A 19636-nucleotide genomic window follows, 5' to 3' on the forward strand; every position below is an offset into this window, starting at 1 on the left:
CTGAGTTTTGTATGTGTGTTTTAATAAATAATTGCTAATAAAATTTCTCTCCTCTCCCAAGATTTAGTGTTTTATTTTTTTTTTTTAATTTTATTTATGATAGGCACACAGTGAGAGAGAGAGAGAGAGGCAGAGACAGAAGCAGGCTCCATGCACCGGGAACCCGATGTGGGATTCGATCCCGGGTCTCCAGGATCGCGCCCTGGGCCAAAGGCAGGCGCCAAACCGCTGCGCCACCCAGGGATCCCTGTTTTATTTTTAAGAAAAGGTGGATGGACACAGAGAAAATGCACTCGAGAGGAAAACTTAACATTGTCATGGAAGGCCACCTGTCTGCTGTACAATATAATGAAGAGTTAAAGATGTCATGTGTCTGTCTGTCATACATGATTTATTTGTCCTTGGTTGGCAAATTTATGCTTCTGTTCTTCATTTTAGAAGTTTCTGCATTGTCCTGAACATATTCCTTAACACAAAATGAAAAATACTCTGCCTCTATGAGGACATATAAACTCAAAAAAATGCTGAATGCTCCATCAATCTTTTGCAGATTTTGAATCAAATGCAGAGTGAGTGTTTCATTATGTTAAAAAGAGAGGAAAATGGTAAACTATGGGAAAATATTTTCACCAAATGTAATCATTAAAGAGCTAATAACTATAATAAAAGGAATTCATATAAGTTTATGAGAAAAAACAATAGCTCAATTGATGAATGGTCAACACAAATAACTAAAAAATAAAATGCCAAAGTAAATGAGTATATAAAAAATGTTTATGGCACTCCAGATGTTGGCGACATTATAAATTACTGCAATGTTTTAAAGGCATTATAATAATACATACAAGGAATGTAAACAAATGTCCATAACTTCTGACACATTTATCCTAATCCTTAGAGTTTACCTTAAGGAAATAATTTAAAAGAAAGGAAAAAACATGTATATAAATATGCCAGTTTATTAATCATGCATGACTACAATATTAAAAATTTAAAGAAGCTGGAAATCCAATAGAACTTAGTAACTTATGCTATATTATGCAATCGATTATTGTAAGGACTGCATTATTGGGTAACAAATGAAAATCATGATGAAATTTCATTTACTATAATTATAGTTATTTAAATTCTTAAAGAGCATAAGAAAACATGAGAAAACAGACATCTTTGATTGGTTAGGGAATTATGAATTTTGCTTTTTTGAAAAAAATATACTTTGTAAATATCTTCCAAAATTGTCATAACTTCACATTGTTTTAAAAATGCAGCTAGGAAGCTATTTCTTCTCTTACTAACTGTCCCCCTTCACCCCATCTTCGCTCCAGGAATGGAACCTAATCCTGGCATCTCTGTCTTGGACCTCATCCGAGGAGCCAGGTGCTAGAGGTGCTGGGCAGATGAATTAAAGTGGTTCCACAGAACCAGAGAGCTCCAGTGGCTGCCAGGCTGGTATGATGCAATTAATACTTTGGGTCCAGATTTCCCAAACATTTGCAAAGAATGCCAAGTTCTTTTGAATGAGGCAATGAGTTTGAGAATAATCTTCCTTGGTCGGTAACAGAAAACAAGAGGTCAGGTAAACTTCAAAGTGGGAAGGGTAAGAGAAAAAGCAACCCAAACCTCCAACAATTAAACAATGAGCTCTGAACTGTCAGTTCAGACCCAGGAAGGAAAATCTAAAGGTCAGGATAGTTGGTTCCCCAAAGAAACTACATGAGATGCCACAAGCAAAAAAGGCTATGGGGCACTGTTATCACACAAAATAAATAAGAAACATGGAAAATTGGCTCCATGGAATATCATGAGAACAAGTACTCTGAGTCTCCCCTTCCTGAAATTATCTTTTTATGTTAAGTCACTGTTTGGCTCCTACAGTCCCTGTACTTGCTCCCAAACTTCCAAAGCACCGAATAATTAATTTTTGCTTTTCCTTACCCACCCCATTCAAACTCTTCTCAAAGACCTAACAGGCTTATCAGAGTAAGGGAAATGATTGATGAGCCTGTCCTCAATGTAACTGTCCACTCTTCACCCCAGGATAGCCTGTCAACTAGGTCATCCCCCATTCCTCCACTTCACAGTGGGCATGGGACTCAGGCTGGCCCAATTATCCCCAAACACAATGCCTGTGGGCACATGACCAATAAAGGTGTGCCAGTTCTTTGGTCCTTTCCTCTTCCTGCCCTTGCTTTACTCTGTGTCACAGGGAACCGAGCCGCACAGGTTCTGGGCTCAGCGGGCCTTCAATGAAAGGAGGTTGCAGGGCAGGTGAGAGGGGATGCCAATGTTCAGCCATGTAATCCAATTTGAGGATGGTGCCAAACACAGAACAAAGACCCAGGAAACATGGAGAGAAAAATAATCCTAACATATTCTTTGAACTCCTTGCTTTTGAACTCTAGGCCTAAAGTTAGTATATCATATATTTTATGTCCTAAACCAGGACACTTGAGAGTAATAGGGACTGCTAGTAATACATAAGTCAGGAAAATAGGCACAAATTAGAACCAATTCAGGCAAACTAAAACATATAGTTACCCCACCCAAAACCAACTCAGCCTTTGGACTTTATAATTAATTGAGCCACTGAATTATCTTTGACCCTTAACCTACTTTGAGTTGATCTCTATCACTAAACTTCCTGACCTATGCATGAGGTTAAGGTCTAAATCAATAAATGGTAGGATTTTAGGGTAGGCAGACAAACATCAATATCTGCCTGTCTTATCCTCATAATTTGTAAAGTTTGCACATTCTTGGTATAGCCATTCCAGGAAAATTATAGGGAATTTTGGTTGCTATATTCCCAAGAAGATTGAAAAAGTACAAAGAAAACTAAAATCGAAAAAAAGATTAAAAAAAAAAAAAGAAAGAAAACTAAAATCACTGAGGAAACCACATATACTCCACTCAGGCTAAATGAGGTTCTTTAGTTATCTTTTTTTTTTTTTTTTCCAATTTAAAGTGGCCCTTATTTGAAGTTTACTTTCATCTGAATATAAATTTTGGGATATAGAATAGGTCAACCAGATCTTATAATTTTTCCGTGTCCAACCTCTATCTAGGGATATTACTATACCACTACTAAAAACACTGTCCTCTGAGAACTGCTTTTCTTCTGTATCTTCTTCGCTTTACTTTTTCCCATTAGCCTATAAGGTCTCAATTATACTATAGATGAAATAGGCTCTCAGCTTGTCTAGGAATCCAACAGTCATTTACAACCATTTCTATATATATATATATTTTTTTAATTTTTTTTTATTTATTTATGATAGTCACAGAGAGACAGAGAGAGAGAGGCAGAGACATAGGCAGAGGGAGAAGCAGGCTCCATGCGCCGGGAGCCTGATGTGGGATTCGATCCCGGGTCTCCAGGATCGCGCCCTGGGCCAAAGGCAGGCGCCAAACCGCTGCGCCACCCAGGGATCCCCTATATATATATATATATATATATATATATATAAACCCTCACGTGTTCTTTAGGGTAGGATAAGAAGGGTATGTCACAGGTCACATGACATTTGATAGTCCCTTAGTTCAGTGCACTCATAGCACTTGCCTAGTTTATGACAAAACAGAATACAACAATTCAAAGACTATATCTCCTACGTTTAGTGGGAGTGCTTCCCACTCTAGTAGAGGTCATTTTTTATTCAGGAAGCCATTCATAATTCAAGTGTTTGAAATTCCATGAGCAGTTAGATTTTTCAAAAGCCATAAGTGGTGTTTGTGACTAACTTCCCATTTTTTGAGTCTCAAAGTCGCTTCATCAATAAAAGGACAGATGTATCAAGATCCAGAAAGAAATACACAGAGGCTCTAGTAACCAGCTCATCTTTTTTGTGTCTCACTGTCCATTTCTTAGAGTGCTAAATCCTCTGGTCACAAAACATGCTCTTTTTTGAACAGAAAAAAAGTATCCCTTTCCAGAGGTTAAACTGGCACAAAATCCTTAAGTAGAAATAAAAATATAAGCAAATACAAATTAAAATATTCACAGATCAAAAGTATTATATATATATAAGCAACTCACTGCAGGGTTCATTAGGAGTCATTTTGTTCCAGAAGGTAAATATTTTCTCCCCATGCCCTCTTTGGTAAATTGTAAAAGAATTTCTTTTACCAAAGTTTGTCACATTTATGATATAAGTAACAATGATAATCTTGAATTATCCTGAATGCTGGGTGGAATTCTTTACCTCATTCAGGTAAGAATCTACTGAATGACAGAAAAAAATACCGAATCCATTATCCCTGATGATAATAAACAAGTTTTACCTGAGTCTTAGCCTTGAACAAAATATATTGAAGGAGACTCTCTGGGAGGACCAAGTATTAAAGGAAAGAAACAGAATAAGCAACACTTAACATGAATTGTATAAAAAGAGGATCACAAAGGCAGTAGTTTCACTGTCTAGATGCTTGGGTTTGCTTGGTCACTTTCAGAGAGTGTCGTTTCCTCCATGATGACAGATGGCTCCAGCAGCCTAAAGCGTTCACTTAAGGTTGGAAGTGACCTGAGCATGTTATACATCCTTACACGCAGCCTCATTGTGGTCACTGATGGCTTCAGCTTCACTCTCCCAGTGGATAGCGACAGTGACTTCAACACTTCGGAAGCTTTGTTCTGGAAGATTTTTGTTCTGACAGTGTACAGGATAAAAATTTGCAATCCCTGGCAGATAGAATAAAAGTTTTATGCTAGATCAGTGTTAAGATACAGAATCAGGGAAGAGATTTGTTTTGCTTTGCCACCCGCCCATCTCATCATGGACAACAACTCCCCAACCTGAGTTTACGTCTGCAGCTGCTGTGCACTTTGTCATCTCAGAGGGTTCAGGTGACGTTCCTCTCACATATAAAGTGCTACATGGAAACAGTAGATTTAGAAGACCCGAATTTAGGTCCCAGTTCACCACATGTTGGCTGTATGATTGAGAGGCTCTTTCTCTTCCTGATACCAACTGGGTGATACCAATTGATTTGTGACGCTAACAAACAAGAGTTAGTTTCAGATTCCACAGGTTAACAGTCCTGTGATTTGCCTTCACTTCAGGTGCTAGTGAAGTTTGGGGACAAACATTGGGTCCCCACATTACCCATACTTCTGTCTGACTTGACTACAAAGTCAAGGGTTTCAAACCCACCTCCCTGCTTCAGGTTTGATCATTTAATAGACCTACTAACAGAATTTAGGAAGTATCTTTACTTACCATTACCTGTTTATTACAAAGGACACAACTCAGGAAGAGCCAAATGGAGGAGATCATAGAACAAGGTATAGGGGAAGGGGCATGGAACTTCCATGCCTTATCCAGGTGTACCACCCTCCCAGCTCTTTAATATGTTCACCAACCTGGAAGTTCTCCAAACCCCTTCATGTAGGGGGTTTTATGGAGGTTCCATTATACAGGATTCGCAACTCTAGGACCCAATAGCATTAGCCATTTGTGATTGACACAGTCTCGTGCCCCTTTCCCCTTCCTGGAGGTAAGGCTGAAAGTTCCAAACTTCTAAACCAGGTCTAGTCTTTCTGGCAACAAGCCTCCAGCCTGAAGCTATCTAGGGACCCCAGCCTCCAGTCATTCATTAACATACAAAAGATACTCATCACTTCCAAGACAATCAATTCCAAAGACTTTAGGAACTGTGTACTGAGGACAAAGACCAAATATTTATGTTTTAGTAGACTGCAGTTACTTCACTTCAATTCCTGAAGGAGACAGATTGCCTATGGGTCACTTAATTCTCCTTCCAGTTCTAACATTCTATGATTGTACATTTCTTGGCATTTTAGTAACACAACAAGTTACTACACAACAAGTAAAAGTCTGCAGTGTTTAAGAACAAAACCAATTTTAAGCACTACTATTCATTGCTTTTCTGTCCTTTATGTACAAAAATCAGATGTGCATGAGAAATTAATCTACAAAAGACTGAATACTATTTTCTGTACACTTTTTAATTATTTTTATGGGAGTTCAATTTGCCAACATATAGCATAACACCCAGTGCTCATCCCGCCAAGTGCCCCCCTCAGTGCCCATCACCCAGTCACCCCAACCCCCTGCCCACCTCCCCTTCCGATACCCCTTGTTCATTTCCCAGAGTTAGGTGTCCCTCATGTTTTGTCACCCTCACTGATATTTTCACTCATTTTCTCTCCTTTCCCTTTATTCCCTTTCACTAATTTTTATATTCCCCAAATGAATGAGACCATATAATGTTTGTCCTTTTCCGATTGATTTATTTCACTCAGCATAATACCCTCCAGGTCCATCCACGTGGAAGCAAATGGTGGCTATTTGTCGTTTCTAATGGCTGAGTAATATTCCATTGTATACATATACACTTTTAAAATGAAAACCACCACATAATGAAGTCCTATTGGTATCAGACAGTGCTTTTCATGTAATCCTCATCATTTAATGTTTCTCATTTAATCCTAACACCAACCCTATAAAATAAGCCTTAGCAGCCCATGTAACAGGTGGGAAAACTATAGCTCAGATAATTTAAGTAACCTGCCTAAGATTACTCAACTGGTAATAAGTGGAGTCTGGAGTTGAACTCAACTCCATTTGATTCCAAAGCTCTTCTAGCCAATATACTACTCTGTCTCTTGCTTGTAACTGCAATAGAAGGATATTATGAAGTATATGACAGCATCTAAGAGTCCCCCTGTAAATTTCTCATTTATCTCCTTTGTGGAAATAACATCACTAGTTGAGTAATAGTATTGTGCCAATGTTCACTTCTTGATTTTGATGATGGACTATGGTTATAATATATTAGCATTGGAGAAAACTGGGAAAAGAGTGCCTGGGAAACTCTACTATTTTTGCAACTTCATGTTTTAAACTCTTTAGAAATAAAGTTACTTAAAAAAAATTTCTCCAGATTAGAATCTCTAGGGCCCAAGCCTTATAAGGATCTATTTCTAGAAGCATATCTTATGAATACTGTTGTAGGAGACTTCTGATGCTCTGGTAAGATAACCCAAAGACCCTGAGAATTTAACTAATAAAACTCTCCTTTGGCCAGTTCTCTGACCAAAAACAGGAAGATTAACTTGATCATTATCCAAGAGGCAGTATTTACCCATCTGATGATGACACAAGGAAGGATGCATAGGGACTTAGGTCTTGGAAGGGCAGAAGTGGTTACTGGCCATCCTGATTGTTCAAGAGAGATTTATTTTGAAGATATAAGAAATCTGGTCCTCTTTGTGGAGTACACTATTCTATACTTAAAAGACTGGATAAATTTCTAGTTGTACAAGAATTAGGAAAACACCTAGACCATGGAGAACTCATGAAGACAACATCCTGTGAAGCTGTGTGAGTGGAATCCCAATATTTCTATACTCCTTAAAATCCCAGAGATGTTATTGAAAAAGATAAAATGTATGGATCAAACAATTCTCACTACCATAAAGATCAAATTGTGCTATTAAAATAATATCTATAGCACTTAGTAAATGTCTATCAGAATTACAGCATTCTAAATCTAGAAGGATGGGACACCCGCGTGGCTCAGTGGTTGAGTGTCTGCCTTTGACTCAGGGCATAATCCCAGGGTCCTGGGATCGAGTCCCACATTGGGCTCCCTGCAGGGAGTTTGCTCCTCCCTCTGCCTCTCTCTGTATCTCTCTCTGTGTCTCTCATGAATAAATAAATAAGATCTTTGTAAAAATCAATCTATCACTCAATCTAGAAGGAGCCTTACATATAGGCACTTTAGTGTACATAAAAATAAAATCCCTATTTAAAGTGAAGATTTCTAGCTCTTACCCCATAGATTCCAATTGACCAGGTAAGGGGTGAGGCTGAGGAATAAGCATTTTAACATACTATATAAATCTCACGTAGGCAATATTCAGACTTGCTTTGGAAAACACAGCACCAATTTTAACATCCCCCCTCCATTTTAGATTTTACATACCTCCCTCAGGTTGTACGACTTTCCTAAAATCACATGATAATTAATGGTAAAGCTGGATGACAGCCTAACTCTCCTTTTAGCCCAGTGCTCTTGTCATATGGTCACCCTCAATTTTACTAGAGAGTATTAACATTTTGTAATGAGCCTCTATTTTATAATGTGCCTGCCGTAGGAGGAGAGAATATTCCCTGACTATCTCTCCTTTCAGGTACTTTTTTAAATCCTCATCACTCTAGGCAACAAGCCCATGGGTCAGTTGGCAATCCAATGGCTGCTGTCAATACCCTATTTATTTCTCTTCTGGGGAGTTTCCATTGGGTGTTGACGGCAGTGAAAAACTGCCTTATACTCATTTCAATTTAGTCAATTTAGTGGCAGGCATATATCCCTCACTTGAGGCACTGGAGAGGGTCACCAAAGGGCTTACAAACATTAACTGTGGTGGTAACAATTTAAACAGCCAAGCAACTTCCACACTGCGTTATACAGACTCTTCAACCTTTGTGGTCCAGTCAAATTTATCTAGTGCTGTTCCCGATGGTTTCCATTTTGTATCAAAGACTAGTTTCTTCAGTGATATTTGACCAGGGCCCGAAACAACCAACATGATACCAACTTCCCACAGTAGTGGGAACTACTCCCAACTACTCTCAGTAGTTGAAGATGTGAGACAAGCTTTCTTTCCTCTTCTTTCAAAATGTATTGAAAATAGTCTCCTAAAAGTAACAGAGCAATGACCTTCAAGGTCACCTTTAGCTTGGTCCAGGGTACTCTCACCACTACTGCATGATCTGCTACTTTCAGACTAATCCACACCATACCTGGGTGGTGTTGAGAAGGCAAAACATGTAGTTGAAGACAATCCTGACGTCCTCATTACCGATTAGCATAAAGTATGCCAGAATCCAGGTAATTCCAAAAACAACCGAAATAGATAATGTACTAAGAACCTTCTTTAGGGATGAAACCTTTTTTGTGCTAGGTAAGAGAAAGCAAGAAAGAAAATACAGTTTTATTATTAAGATCATTTTATTTTTTAGTATCATTGCTACCCTCTAATTGAGAATACATATGCAACTGCCCATATATCCTCTTTAACAATATTATGCATCAAGTGGAAAACCATGTTAGACCTACATCTGGTTAAAATCTGATTTAGCAAGCTTTATTAAGGAATACAGTGATATTTGCTTAAAGGCTCAGGTATAAACAGTCCCTTATATACTACTGCAGGCAAGTACCCCACACACGTAAAAATCAATGTTTTCTTTAGAAAGGAGTTTTATCTTGGTGATTATTTTGCGGATCAGTCAGTGAGAAATTCCTTCTCTGGGCATCTGGGATCTTCCTATGATGTAGGTTGATATGGGAATGAAAGGTCATCAAAATGTAGAAATGTAGGAATCTGGACTTAGCCCTATGCCTTCCCAAGGGGATGTCAGCAATTGTTCCACAAACAGAACCTAGAAAGCATTTTGTTTGGTAGAGCTGGCCTTTTTTAATTGTTCTTTGGAACCCTGACATCACTCTTTGAGAAGCCTGGACTGGACTAATTGATGATGACAGACCACATGGAACAGAGATTAGCTTTCCCAACTGAGCAGCTCCCACTCAAAACCACCACCCACTCACCACCAGGCACAAAAATAAGTCATCTTAGACCATCCATCCATATTCAAGTCAGTGAAGACCAGAACAAGTTTACCTGACCAACACTCAAACTTATGACAAATAATTAATAATTGTCACTCTAAGCCAGTAAGTTTTGGGGTGGTTTCTTATGCAGCAAAGAAAACTGCATAAGAATCTGATACATGAATGATAATTTGTTAAACAATCAAATTGTAACCTACTTTTCACTGTGATTAAGCCAATTTAAGAACCATGAGCTATCAGCCAAAACCTAGAAATACAAATTATTGTTGTCTGTGGCCAAAATAATACTGTTTTGTATAAAGGAAATATAACCTATTCTGCAATTAGGCTAAGATTTTACTGAGATTTTTCTGCATTGCTAATAAAACAAAGGTTTGAGGGATTATCAATGATAGTCTTTCCCCTCACATTTCTCCTCAATATGGATTATCATTCATTAGGAAAGATGACATTTAGTTTTGATCAGTAAAAGCACATATTAAGATCATATTCCCACTAATGATGGTTGTTCACACCCATCTATTCATACTAAACAGATCCATTTGATGACCAACAAAGCTCACAGATAAACTTCTAATAAATGTACTGGAGGTATAAATAAATAAATAAATAAATAAATAAATAAATAAATAAATAAATAAATAAATAAATAAATAAATTAAAAAAAAATGTGCTGGAGGTAAACACAGTCTTGTAAAATGAAACCTGGATTCATGACCTTATTAGCATTGTGTTCTAAACAATTGTGATGTTGGAGTTGTGGATAAGGAGGGTGTATCTGTTTAATAGTTTCTGTTCTTTTTTTTTTTTTTTAATAGTTTCTGTTCTTTACCTGTCCAACTGAAAGCTTTTTTGTTTACCAGGGATGACAATGAATATGCTTAGGGGATACAGAAAGGTTATGGAAAGGAGAGAAGCAGTACACATGCTAACTTATAAACCAGAGAGCACTTGTCCTGCCTGCAGAAAATGTGGATGAAATGTTGCCAGATGTCCCAACTTTTTCAAGAGAAAATATAATTTTTAAGTGAAATCTCCCAATTTTTATGTTTCAAACTAATTTAAAAAACTTAAAGCCATTATCAGGTTCAAGAAACATGTAAAATATAGCCTGCAGCTTCTAGTTTGTAAAATGAAATACAGTTATCAGCATCTCCTTACAATCTTCTAATTACTTTAATTATTCAAATCTGATTTCTTGAAATTTCTTCTTTTGAAGTCTTTGGGTTTAGTTTAGTTGGGCTCATACAGCACAAAAGCATGTTATGTAATGCAGTTCGATATTGTTGGGAGAAGAGGAGATTTACTTTCTTAGACAAAGGTTAAAAGAAAATCTGCCCTGCAAACCACATATCCTTGCCATTGTCCCAAAAGTCTGAAAACTCTTTTAGGATCTGTAGATATATTACGGTGCTGTATTATGTACTGAATGAGTCATGCTTGGAAGTGTCCCACTAATTGGTAAGCTTACCTTGTCAGATTCAGGTTAGTCTTCCATATTACTTTGACTATAATGATAATAAATATAACAATATTGTTGATGAGGATAATGGTGATAGGTATGATGAATGACCACAACAATGGACTTGTTATAAGACCATTGTTTCCTGAAACTGCCAGCCAGCAGCTATGGGGAGAAAAACAAAATGATTTTAGTAGATTAAGAAAGTTATACATATTGGTTCTCTGCTATTAACATTATTGACATTCACTTTACTGAAAGAACTGCTAAAAGCCAATATCCCTTTGCATTCTATATATTTGAAATGACTTTCAAGAATTTAGCCACTAGAAAAACAAAGAAATATAGTAGTTCTGGATATTTCTTGATGAATGGGCTAATGAAAAGAAAATAGCTTTTAAATCAGGCAATCCCGAATTTAAATGTCACTCCATCACTTACTAGGGGGTCTGACTTTAGGCAAGTTGTTGTCTTAGTTCATTTTTTAACATGTAGCACATCAAGGTGGTTTAAAATTTTAAAGGCACAAGTCATCAAGTTATGCTTATACTGGCAAACATATTTTTCTTATCTTTAAACAAATAGTAACATATTTATATAACTTACTTAGCAGCATATCTTGGAGATCACTCCAGATGAGATTATAGACAGTCATTATTTTTATAGCTGTATAGTACTCCATTGATTTGTTATAGTTATTTACATAGTCTCTTATTAATGGGCATTTTTAAAAGTTAAATGTTTAAAAATATTTTAATAGTTATTTAACCTCACTGCATCTGTCTTAAGTTTTTTGTTGTTGCTATTGCTGCAAATGGCTTTGGTGGTTTTTCGGGTTTTTTTCCCTCATCTGTGAGGTATAGTAATCACTTCCTGGCATTGTTGTAAGAATGTGTTCATTTATTTAATAGGTATTTACAGGACACATGCTATGTGTCAGACAGTTCTAGATATCTGATATTAGCAGCGAACAAAAAAAATTTCTTCTTTGTGACATATACTATATATAGAATACCCTACAGATTCCACCAAAGAATGACCAGAACTGAAAAATGAACTCAATAATATTAATTGCAGGCTATGAAATCAAGGTACAGAAATCTATTGCATTCCTATAGAATGAATAATAATGAAGCAGCAGAAAATGAAATTAAGAAAACAAATGCCATTCACAATTGTATCAAAAGTAATAAAATAACCATGATTAAACTTAATCAAGGAGGTGAAAGACTGTACTCTGTTTATGTGCTGCTGAAGCAAGCACAGAAAGACCTGTACTCTGAAAACTATAAAGCACTGATGAAAGAAATTTAAGATGATGGAAAGAAATGGGAAGACATTCCATGATCATGGGTTAGAAGAACAAATATTGTTAAAATGTCTATGCTACTTAAAGCAATTTACAAATTTAATGTAATCCCTATCAAAATACCAACAACATTTTTCGCAGAACTGAAACAATCCTAAAATTTGTATACAACCACAAAAGACTTTGAATAGCCAAAGCAATCTTGAAAAAGGAAAAACAAAACTGGAGGTATCACAATCCCTGACTTCATGTTATATTACAAAATGGTAGTAACTGAAACAGTACAGTACTGGCATAAAAACAGACACATAGAGCAGTGGAATAGAAGAGAAAGCCCAGTAATAAACCCATAATTATATGGCTAATTAATTTTCAACAAAGGAGGAATGACATCCAATGGGAAAAAGACAATATCTTTAACAAATGGTACAGGGAAAACTGGATAGCTACCTGCAAAAGAATGAAACTGAACCACTTTCTTTCACCATACACAAAAATAAATTCAAAATGGATTAAAGACCTGAAACCTCTTATTTAAACCTCTTATTTAAAGGTCTGAAACCGTAAAAATTCTTGAAGAGAGGCCATAGCCATATTTCCCTAAATATGTCTCCTGAAGAAAGGAAAATAAAAGAAAAAATTGACTATTGGGACTACACCAAAATTAAAAGTATCTTCACAGTGAAGGAAACAATCAACAAAACTAAAAGGCAACCTAGGAAAAAAATAAAAAAATAAAAAAAAAAAATAAAAGGCAACCTAGGGATCCCTGGGTGGCGCAGCGGTTTAGCTCCTGCCTTCAGCCCAGGGCGTGATCCTGGAGACCTGGGATCGGGTCCCGCATTGGGCTCCCTGCATGGGGCCTGCTTCTCCCTCTGCCTGTGTCTCTGCCTCTCTTTAGCTCTCTCTATGTCTCTCATGAATAAATAACTAAAATAAAACTAAAAGGCAACCTACTGAGTAGGAGAAGATATTTGCAAATGACATCCAATAAAGGGTTAGTTTCCAAAATATATGAACTGATACAACTCGAAACCCAAAAACCAAATAATCCAATTTAAAAATGGGCAGAAGACATGAATAGACATTTCTCCAAAGAAGACATCCAGATGGCCAACAGACACATGAAAAGATACTCAACATTGCTCATCATCAGGGAAATGCAAAGCAAAAACTACAATGAGATGTCAGTTTAGACCTATCAGAACAATGAAAACCAAAAACACAAGAAACAAGTGTTGGCAAGGATGCAGAGAAAAAGGAACCCTTCTGCATTATGGTGGGAATACAAATTAGAGCAGCTACTGTGGAAAACAGTATGGAGGTCCCTCAAAAAAATAGAACTACCCTACAATCCAGTAATCATACTACTGGGTATTTACCCCAAAAGTACAAAAACACTAATTCAAAGGGATACATGCACTCTTATGTTTATTGCAGCATTATTTACAATAGCAAACTATGGAAGCCGGCCAAGTATCCATTGACACTTGGATAAATAATAGATAAAGAAGATGTGATAGATACATATAATGGAATGTTATTATTATATTATTATTATATATATAATGGAATATTATTCAGCCATAAAAAGAATAAATCTTGCCATTTGCAACAACATGGATGGAGTTAGAGAGGATAATGCTAAGTGAAGTAGGTCAGAAAAAGACAAATACCATATGATTTCACTCATATGTGGAATTTAAGAAATGAGACAAATGAATAAAGGAAAAATAGAGAGAGAGACAAACCAAGAAACAGACTTTTCACTATGGAGAACAAATTGATGGTTACCAGAGAGAAGGTGGGTGAGGGGCCAGTGAAATAGGTGATGGGGATTAAAGAGCACAGTTATCATGATGAAAAAATAAAAATAAAAATTCCTTCTTTAGTGAATTTATTTTAATGCACATAAATAAATAAAAGTAACAAATAAATAAAATATATATTATGTCAGATGGTGACAATTGCTTAGAGAAATACAAAGCACGTAAAGAGGGTAGGTATTACTATGCATATGTGTATATATATGTGTGGAGGGGGCGATGAATGTTTTAATTTAAATAGAGTAGTCAGGAAAAACCTTATGGGAAAAAGTGATATTTGAGTAAAGATCTGAAGTAGATAAGGGGAAGGGCGTTCTAGGCAGAGGGAACAGCAAATGCAAAGGCCCTGATTTGAGAGCTGAAGGAAGAGCAAAGCAGCTAATGTGGCTTAGACAGAGTAAGCACAGGCCATTAGTGAAAAGATGCAAATTATGTCACTGCTTTATAGGTTATTGCATATACTCTTGATGCAAAGGAGAAACTTAACATGATCTGTCTTGAGTTTGGAAAGTGCTACTCTTGCTAGATACAGGGAAAATAGAAGAACATGCACAAAAGTAGGAAATTGGCTAGGAGTGTTACAATAATCTGGTGGCTTGGACCAGAAGAGGAGATGTTAGGAAATAGTCTGATTCTAGACATATTTAAAAGTAAAGCTAAGGATTTATTTCTAGGTTGGATGTGAGATGTAGGAGGATTAAGGCTGATTCCAAATTCTTTGACTTGAGTACCTGAAAGGATGGAATTGCCATTAACTGAGATGGGGAAGATGACATGGAGAACAGATTTGGTAGGGAAGACCACTAGATATCCCATTAGACACCCAAGTGAGGTATCAGGAGGCATTTGGATATCAACAAAATAATGTGAGAAGCCCTGGCACATATTTGCATTCAATTAATATACGTGCTCTTTTCCCTGCAGGCAAAAGACCATTATTGTATATGTCAAAGGATTTTTAAATTGTTTTGCATTGGAAAGCTGTTATAATTTAAATTACTAGTAATCATATTTCTAATCTAAATGACCTAGAAAGAAACTGGGATAATGTTCAAGTTTCTGTAATAAAATAAAAAATAAAAGAGTGCCTATAATTCATTAACAGAATAGGTCTATCCTTAAATAAAATGGTGAGAGCAAGTGAGTTTTTCTTCAGGACTTCTGGCTTTCCTTTCTGCAACTGGAGGACGACCCTCCTGTCATTCTCTATTGTGTCATCTCTTTTACAGAAGAAATAGGAAGGCACTCGGCTGAGAATTTAATGATATCCTCCTGAGAAGTACTTTCAAATCTCTAGAAGCTTATTTGGTGACTAAGCAAGTGGCCATCAAAACTTTTATTTTATTTTATTTTATTTTATTTTATTTTATTTTATTTTGTTTTGTTTTTCATCAAAACTTTTAAATGAAAAAGATGAACACATTTCTTATTCATGGAGCCTAGAGTGTAATGTAAAGGGGGAAGAAAAGAGAGAGGAAGAAGATGAATAATACAACTCTATTGGATAAAGGCAGACTTGTTAATTATGAAACAATTAGATATGTAGCCTTCTCTGTATGAGTTTTGAAACAATTTCTGAGGATTACTATTTGTACTATACACAGATGTGTGTGTGTGTGAGAGAGAGAGAGCCCACAAATGTATGCAGATTCCGCGGCCATCTCATACCAATGGATGGGGGAAGTAGGCTTGCTACCCATGGTCGTCAGGAAGTGTGTGCTAGGAGGAACTCCTTCTCACCCTCTCTATCCTTTGTACTACTTGGAGAGATGGTCAGTCATGCTCGATTTGTTCTCATGACACCCAGATTTGAGAAACAGTCTGTCTTGGAGATGGGTAGACCCTATGGTCAGACTAACCCTTGCAAGTACGGAGTGGGATTTCTAGAATTAAGACTGGAGAGCACACAGTGGAGGCTAATCTGACAAACAGCTATGGACCTGATGTCTAGAGAGCATCACAAGTGGACCTCAGATGAAATGTTTAACTTCAATGGTGATTTTGTCATGAGACATACCATGAAGACAGATTTATCATATATAGCAGACATTAACAAGAATTTCTCCCTCAGGCACTATAATTTCCTATGTTATCTCGATCCTTCAGAAAAGTCTGAAACAGGCTATGTGATGGTGGTACTGACAATCAGGGGATGGGGTGTTAAAGAAGAGTGTGTCCTGCCCTGCAGTCACCCCTCAGGTGGGTCCTTGCAGAGATAGCAGTACAGCAAGGGAAGGGGGTTACTGGAGTAACATGGGGGAGAGCATGGGGTATGGTGGTGCAATTGCTGGGAGGATAACTCCAGAAAACCAAAAATAATCCCTCTTCTTTCTACGTACATCCCAAAGAAATGTGACCCCTGATGCACATGTATAGGATCAAAGGTAGGGGATATGGGTCCAAGATGAGCCATCTTCCCAACTCCTCTTTTTATCATTGCCTAGTGTCCTCCCTAACATCTACCAGTATACTCGGGAAAGAATCTGCTCTCAATTATTTATAGCTCAGCGTGAATGTATTTAAAATGGTAGGCTTCTTTCTCTAGACGGCATTTATGAGTAGATCTAGTCCTGTCCCGGGGTTAGAGTAGGAAATTGGTGATGTAATTTGAAGCGAATTGCCTCTCCTGTGAGAATGTTGCATCTTACCCCCGATCTGTAATTAAGGAATTACCTTTTTTTAATTCACTAAGAGATTTTTAACACTAATTAAACCCAAAGAAATGGTACCTGGAGTATTTGCTTCTAAAATCAAGCCAGGCAGATAGTCTCCTATTCTACACTTGGGCACAGTCAGCCCTGGAAGCAGGTATGCACCCTAACACCACAGCCTTCCCTTGGCTGCACTAGCACATTTCCAATAGTTCTGTTTTCTTTTGTTTTAGTTGCTTTGACGTAAAGGGGTGAGAATGGTTAGATTATAAAAGGAGAAGGGAGGATAAATTAAAGAGTAGTTGCTGTTTAGTAGCAGAAATACATGTAAAGAGTTCAGCTCAGATTTCTTCTCTCCCATCTCATAGAAAAAGCAATCAGCACACAGTCGGGTATTTCCATTAGTAACAACTAATCACACTATAATCTCAGGGAGCATTTTTTATGTGTGATAAACCATCACAAAATACTCATTTTAATCCTATCAACTTAAAACTGGTCATAAGCATGGATAGTGCTGTTCAAGTTATGAAACGTCTTCACACTTTCTTGACTCCTCACCATGACCTCAGAGTGGGTATTATGATCATTGTTATTCCCATTTCCTAGTTAAGAAAATTAAGATAAAGGGTTACTAAGGATCACACACATTATGTCCTATGATTTTCAGGCCTAATAAAAGAAGACAAATCTAACACAGTATAATTATAAATTTAGAAAGTAATTACTTGCCTTACAAAAGGATTTATCACAGGAAGCTTTCAAATCACTGTATTTAAAATATAATGCATTCTTTGAGAATTTGAAATACCCACTTATAATGATACTTATAAAGTGAGATGCATATGTACAGTGACACTTGGACACAATATCACTGAACAACTACATTCTTCTATCAAATAAATGGACATTTTTGAAAAATATTAACTCACATTTCCTCTTGTCTGTAGTTTAATTCCCACTGTGAACCATTCTGAGAAAAAATAATTCCCAGTGTCATAGCCACCACTACAGCCGGGACTCCTATGTGGTAAAAGAGAGGCATTGAATGAATAATTTACCCAAGACTGGAATTAATTATAAAAGAACATGAATGAATTCTACTTCTAACCTTTTTCAAGACTGTATTGTTCTTTCCACTGTAGACAATGTCCTAAATGATCTACAGATATAGGTCAATGGATGACATAATTTTTTGGTAACGGTTTGCCTCTCTCGTATTGTTGGTTCTGCATACTAATCTTCTACATTTCTGATTTCTTTGTAACTCTTATCACAATTTCCATTCTTGTGATGAGCACTGGGTGTTATATGCACCTGATGAATTATTGGAAACTACATCTGAAACTAATGATGTACTTACTATATGTTGGCAAATTGAATTTAAATTTAAAAAAAGAGGGCAGCCCCGGTGGCTCAGCGGTTTAGCGACAACTTCTGTCCAGGGCCTGATCCTGGAGACCCGGGATCGAGTCCCCCATTGGGCTCCCTGCATGGAGCCTATTTCTCCCTCTGCCTGTGTCTCTGCCTCTCTCTCTCTCTCTCTGTGTCTCTCATGAATAAATAAATAAAATTTAAAAAAATTTTTTAAAAAGAGGGGGAAAACAACCTAAATCCTCCTTCACTTGAATAAATTTTAAATTAGGTATCACTCATGTAATTCTTTGCTGGAACCTGATAAATTTTTCAAATTATTTTTCTTAGTCACTCTGATTTTCTCAAAACATTTCTTTTAAGGTAGTGAGGAAGTTAGTCACACGTGGTCTAAATTTCAAATTAAACTAGTAGAGATGTTAAAGAAAATTAACATCTTGAGCTTGGCTCAGGACGTGACTTGTGACTGATCATGTCTGTCTCCTTCCCAGGAGTGTGAGCAACCAGACAGAAGGTACATTCCAGTGACTGCTGGATTTCCATTTCCCTGCAAGGCCTTGCACCCTCAGGTCTTCAATAGGTATTTGTTGAAATTAAGTTACTTCAACAAAATTAAATTTCTAAGTGAAAAGGCAAACACTTACCCCATCCGATTAAAGAGATGAACAGAATGAAATATTGAGGAAGAGGCTTCATGGTCCTAATGAGAAGGAAATAGAGCTGTGCAGCACTCAGTCCAGTCCAGGTAAACGTCACCAAAAGGAAATAGTGCAGCAAGGCAGCAACCACAGTGCACGTGGGATTCCGGACGTCATAAATATCTTGCGTGAGCATTTCATTAGCATCAGGGTCCATCTGAATGGTGTTATTACCATCTTTTTTTAAGTTCTTATTGGAGTTTTCGATTCCAAACACAAAGAGGAGGTTAAAAATCAACATTGAGATGCAAAGACTGACCAACACCCAGGTTACTGAAGTTTTTCTGATGTTCCTGAAAACAAATTAAATATAATTAAACAAAATAAACTCTAGTGAAATTGTAAGTGAACAAAGAAACATTATTATCCAATGTAAATCCAGCTCATAGCCCAGTGGGCCAGCTAGTAAATCTCCCTTCCCAAGTATACCAGAAGAAAGTAAGTTAGAGAAAACAGTTTGATATGTCCCCTCTTAAAATTGTGTTGTAATAATAATAAAAAAATTGTGTTGTAATCAAAGGTGACAACTATTCTTCAGAGAGGACCCCTGCCTTGAATGCAACTTTCTGGTACCTATACCCTGTGTAGTGTCCTCCCAGGGCCAGCCTGTGACTTGATCTATCTAATGAAATGCACCAGAAGGCCTGACAGCTAGGGCCAACTTACTCAGCAGATAAAGTAGTCCTTTTGCCAATGATACTTTTACAGTCCCC

The 19636-nt window shown here is 37.0% G+C and overlaps 1 protein-coding gene across 2 annotated transcripts in view; it reads right to left on the minus strand.

The window, feature by feature from the left end:
* Positions 1–3604: 3604 nt before the first annotated feature.
* The window catches only part of ADGRG7 (adhesion G protein-coupled receptor G7), a 66462-nt gene continuing 50430 nt past the window's right edge, over positions 3605–19636 (minus strand). For both annotated transcript variants that reach the window (XM_072811906.1, XM_072811907.1), the window contains 5 exons: positions 18870–19216; positions 17784–17874; positions 11075–11230; positions 8769–8925; positions 3605–4678 (listed from right to left, as the gene is read on the minus strand). In XM_072811906.1, the coding sequence (XP_072668007.1) occupies positions 4418–4678; positions 8769–8925; positions 11075–11230; positions 17784–17874; positions 18870–19216 (1012 nt within the window). In that variant the 3' untranslated portion in view covers positions 3605–4417. The remainder of the gene's footprint in view (positions 4679–8768; positions 8926–11074; positions 11231–17783; positions 17875–18869; positions 19217–19636) is intronic.

The sequence above is a fragment of the Canis lupus genome, chromosome 35, assembly GCF_048164855.1.
Source record: "Canis lupus baileyi chromosome 35, mCanLup2.hap1, whole genome shotgun sequence".
Taxonomy (NCBI): Eukaryota; Metazoa; Chordata; class Mammalia; order Carnivora; family Canidae; genus Canis; species Canis lupus.